Source organism: Chlorocebus sabaeus, chromosome 9 (genome assembly GCF_047675955.1).
Source record: "Chlorocebus sabaeus isolate Y175 chromosome 9, mChlSab1.0.hap1, whole genome shotgun sequence".
Lineage (NCBI taxonomy): Eukaryota > Metazoa > Chordata > Mammalia > Primates > Cercopithecidae > Chlorocebus > Chlorocebus sabaeus.
This window is the reverse complement of record NC_132912.1, coordinates 51325277-51330080: the sequence shown is the minus strand read 5'-3', so window position 1 is coordinate 51330080 and position 4804 is coordinate 51325277. Positions and strand designations below refer to the sequence as shown.

At 48.6% G+C, this 4804-nt stretch overlaps 2 protein-coding genes across 5 annotated transcripts in view; one reads left to right on the top strand and one right to left on the bottom strand.

Annotated features, from left to right (window-relative positions):
- The window catches only part of LRRC18 (leucine rich repeat containing 18), a 44637-nt gene extending 40374 nt beyond the window's left edge, over nucleotides 1–4263 (bottom strand). The window contains exon 1 of the mRNA XM_073018988.1: nucleotides 3487–4263. The gene's annotated coding sequence lies outside the window, so the exon portion shown is untranslated. The remainder of the gene's footprint in view (nucleotides 1–3486) is intronic.
- WDFY4 (WDFY family member 4) overlaps nucleotides 1–4804 on the top strand; it is a 296087-nt gene that overhangs the window by 255309 nt on the left and 35974 nt on the right. For all 4 annotated transcript variants that reach the window (XM_007962606.3, XM_073018985.1, XM_007962605.3 and 1 more), the window contains 3 exons: nucleotides 14–56; nucleotides 1532–1651; nucleotides 4271–4388. In XM_007962606.3, the coding sequence (XP_007960797.3) occupies nucleotides 14–56; nucleotides 1532–1651; nucleotides 4271–4388 (281 nt within the window). The remainder of the gene's footprint in view (nucleotides 1–13; nucleotides 57–1531; nucleotides 1652–4270; nucleotides 4389–4804) is intronic.

The window sequence follows — 4804 nt, the reverse complement described above, 5'->3', positions numbered from 1 at the left end:
TTCTGTCCCACAGGAGATACCCCGGCTCCGACAGGACCATGCTGCAGAAGTGGCAGGTACAGTGGCTCCTCCAGAGGGAAGCCCTCTGGGAATGCAAACCAGAGAATGACCCAGGCCCCAGAGATGGAGAGGAAGTGTGTGGATCAACCAAGAAGGGATCTTATTATTTATTATTTTTTTATTTTTTTTTGAGATGGAGTTTCACTCTTGTTGCCCAAGCTGGAGTGCAGTGGCGTGATCTCAGCTCACAACAACCTCTGTCTCCTTGGTTCAGGTGATTCTCCTGCCTCAGCCTCCCAAGTAGCTGGGATTACAGGCATCCGCCACCAGGCCCAGTAAATTTTTGTGTTTTTATTAGAGACAGGGTTTCACCATGTTGGCCAGGCTGGTCTTGAACTCCTGACCTCAGGCGATCCACCTGCCTCAGCCACCCAAAGTGCTGGGATTACAGGCGTGAGCCACGGTGCCTGGCCGGGATCTTATTTTTCTAATTTACCAAAATGTCTCAGATATTTCCCTGACCAGATCTTGGTGATGGAGGACAAATCTTGCACATTGGAGTCAGAGCTGGGGAATGCGTGTGCATGTGTGTGTGTGCGCACACTTGTACACTGTGGATGCCTCCCAGTGGGTACACACACCCCATTTGTGAAGATACACATGTATACAGCCACATAGGGGGCGGGGCATGGGTGTCAATTCTTGTTCCTGGAAGACACACGTGGCTCCCAGCCTGGACAAGTTGACATTCAGCCCAGGGATCTCAAAGAAAGGAAGAGACCCTAAGAGAGGCAGTTGTAGAGATTGGGGGACAATGAGAAAGTAGGTCTTAGTCACTCAGGTCCAAAATCCTCTCCCAAGGGGCAGGCTGAGGAAGGGAGAGCCCCTGAGCATACAGGCCCCACGTCAGAGACGATGACTATGTTGGATTGCTCACTCATTCAGCGGCCTTGGTGGATTTTATTCCCAATACGGACCCTGCCTCCATTTGCAACTGTTCATCTGGAGGCAGAGGGCCCTTAAGAGTGAGCATCACCCCAACAGGCAGGGACAGGGAATAGACAGTTCCCAAAGTCCCAGAGGAAGCCAGACCATCAAGCCCAGGAGTGAGGGCCTCTGTCTCTGGGACTGCCATGACCCCTCTGCTTATTTTCTAACCATCAGTAGGTCAGCGGTCAGTTCACCCCCAGCATTTGTGCTATGATTTTAGTCAACTTCTGAGTACTGCATCCAACCGTTAACACCAAAGCATGTCTTATCCTTGACGTTGGATACTGAACTGCACTGAGTTTTTTTTCCTTGCTGACTTTGCTTCCCGAATATACTTGCCTCTGTTCATACTGAAATTTGTGTGTGGGTCCCTGAGTTGGTGCTGGTTCCTGCATGAGATGTGCACAAAGTGACCGAGGGGCTGGCTGCCTGTCCTCACTCACAGAGCCAGGGCCTGCTGATGAGGCCTGAGGGTGGGACCCCTGGCCTTGTGGGAGCATCAAATGTGTTTGGTTTATCCCCTTTCTGTCTCTTCTGGTAGAAAAGGGACATCAGCAATTTTGAGTATCTCATGTACCTCAACACCGCGGCTGGGAGAACCTGCAATGACTACATGCAGTACCCAGTGTTCCCTTGGGTCCTCGCAGACTACACCTCAGAGGTAAGGTCCTCATGTGGAACCCACAGCTGCCCTCAGGCATTCAGACCGTGATAACAGAGACCCTAAGTCAGTATGCAGAGCCTTTGCTAGGAGCTTCTGTCATGTTCACATGACAGAACATGGGTACCTGGGCCTAACTGCTGCTGAAGTTCAGATCTCTTTTTTTTTTTTTTTTTTTTTTTGAGATGGAGTCTCACTTCATCACCCAGGCTGGAGTGCAGTGACGCCATCTCTGCTCACCGCAACTTCTTCCTCCTGGGTTCAAACGATTCTCCTGCCTCAGCCTCCCAAGTAGCTGAGATTACCAGTGTGCACCACCATAACTGGCTAATTTTTTTTTTTTTTTTTTTTTTGTATTTTTAGTAGAGATGGAGTTTCACCATGTTGTCCAGGCTGGTCTCGAACTCCTGACCTCAAATGATTCTCCTGCCTCAGCCTCCAAAGTGCTGGGATTACAGACATGAGCCACTGCACCTGGCCTTAGATCTCTTAAACCCATCGTGGCCTTTGGTATTTGGCTGCCTGGGTTCCTGTCCTGGCTCCCCCTGTGGAATGATCAACACAACTAGCATAGTTGCTAACATGAGCCCCAGGGGGCCTCCTGGCTTACTCTCTGCAGTGAAGGCACCTGATACCATCTGCCAAGATGGTGCCATGGGTCAGCCCTTGTGGGGAGAGGCAGTCACAAGCGAGGTAGGCCGTGGAATTTGTTCCTAAAATCAATGTGTGCAGGATAGGGGTCTGGGGAGGAAAGGAGAGAGAGAGATACAGGGATACAGACACACAGAAAGGACAAGCTACTCTTCCTGGAACTTGAGTTCAGCAACAGAGATGATGGTGTCTGGGCCTCATCTGGTATCTGGACTGAGATGTGTAGTGACAGGGGAGGCTGATAGTGAGATGACAAGAACAGATCCTTCATCTCTTTTAGCCTCCACCCCTGTGCCCCATCAGGCAGGGAAAGGATAGGGAGAAAAACTCCACAGCTGGACCAGGGTGATGTCTGTGCTCCTATGGGGATAACCAAGCTATGGAGCAGTGTCCTGGCCACCTGGGCTCTGGCCATCTGGAGAGGTGCTGGACTGTATGTAAAGCACATAAGGTGGCTGAGCCACTTGTTCAGATGAGCCTGGCCAGTCCTGCCTAGGGCTGCTTGGATGGCAGACCCTCAGGATTTGGGAGAGGGAGACTCAGTCCTTGGTGACCTCTCGTCCCCTCTTAAGACATTTAATGCAGCAAAACATTTCTCACTAGCACTGGCTGCTGCTTATTGCACTAATGGTCCATCGGAGGCTGAGGCATTTCAAACACAAAACCTACTCACATGTTGCAAAGTGGTGGTTTGCAAGTCTTTTTTGTTTAGGTCATACTAGGTATTTAAAATCTTTATTATTTATCAACTTAAAAATGAGATTTCTCCTTTAAAAAAATCTGGATTTCCATTATCTTTTGGAAAACCATGAGATCTGGCAACTAGGAATTTTTCTGAACTGGCAAGATTGTGAAAGCTGAGTGTGGGTCTCTGTGTGTCCCCTCCAGCACTCACTGGGATCTTAAGAGGGGCCGTTTCACTCTTGGCCCTGCTTCCCCCTGGCTTTTGCAGGCATTTGAGATAGTGACACCCTTGGCCCCCAGTGGAACATTGAGGATTCACTGCTAGTGGAAAGAAAGGGTTATGAGCCAGGCACAGTGGCTTATGCCTGTAATCCTGGCACTTTGGGAGGCCAAAGCAGGAGGATTGCTTGAGTCCAGGAGTTCAAGACCAGCCTGGCCAACATAGTGAGACCCCATCTCTATCAAAAATACAAAAATTAGTGAAGCATGGTGACACGCACCTGTAGTCCCAGATACTTGGGAGGCTGAGGTGGGAGGATCACTTGAGCTCAGGAAGTCGAGGCTGCAGTGAGCCATGACCACTCCACTCCACATCAGCCTGCGCAACAGTGAAACCCTGTCTCAAAAAAAAAGAAAAGAGAGATACACAGGTACCTCCCCCTATAAAGAAATGCAAACCCCAGCAATTCTTGGCTCCTCTCCTAACATGCAGAACATCAAAAGAAAAAGTTTCCCAGAGCACGTGGCCCTGAAACTGGTCCTGTTTTCTCTGTGGTATATTCCAAGAGAGGGAAGGGGTGCTCACAGCATGCTTTCACTGCCAAGAAAGGAGTGGACCTCCAGGAAAAATGAGCAAGTCCCTCTCATTTCCTCCCTGAACAGATGACTTCTAATTTCCTGTAAAATCAGTTTGATTCTAAGCAAGGACCCTGAACTATTGGAGTACATAATGCAGTTTAGGAGCCAAGTGCCTCATAGATAACACAAATTCTTTTAAAAGTATCTTTTCAGTAGCTGGAGGCCATGTTCTGATTTGGGTCAACTTGGAACAGGTTGAGTGTGAACTCAATCTTCCCCTCCTCTTATTTTTCATCTCTCCCTTTTTAAGTCTTTGTGGATCACTGGCTCTGGGGCCATAAAACCCCAGCCTGCCAGCTAACCACCAGAGGCAGGTCAGACCAAATGACAGTAAACCAATAAAGAGAACCATAAAACTCAAGAGCATGACTCCTAGGGCACAAGCGGGTCCGGGGAGTTAACTCCAGCTGCACATCTGCCTTCTAGACATTGAACTTGGCGAATCCGAAGACTTTCCGGGATCTTTCAAAGCCCATGGGGGCTCAGACCAAGGAAAGGAAGCTGAAATTTATCCAGAGGTTTAAAGAAGTTGAGAAAACTGAAGGTGAGTAGATCCAGCTTGATTTTTTGTGCAGTGTTATTCTTCTGGATGCCCTGAAATGATAGTTGACAACAATTAAGGTGGTCACCTAGCCTACAAGTGATTGTATTTGAACAGAGGACTCTAATCTGGTGGTAGGAAGTGCCTGGGGAGCTTCTAGAAAATACTGATGTCCAGGCCTCACCTCTAGAAATTTGGTGTGGCACAGCCCAGGGGATTCTAACATGCAACCTGGCTGGAGAAATATAATGCTAAGAGGTAATGACTCCATGCCTAGGGACAGGCAATGGCAAAAGAAACTAACATTTATTCAGCATTTTCTCTCTGCCAGGGGCAGGTCAACCTGTGTTCATATATTACAGTAGTCCATTTCACAGAGAAGGAAAATGAAACTTAGAGAGTTTAAGCAACTTGCTCAA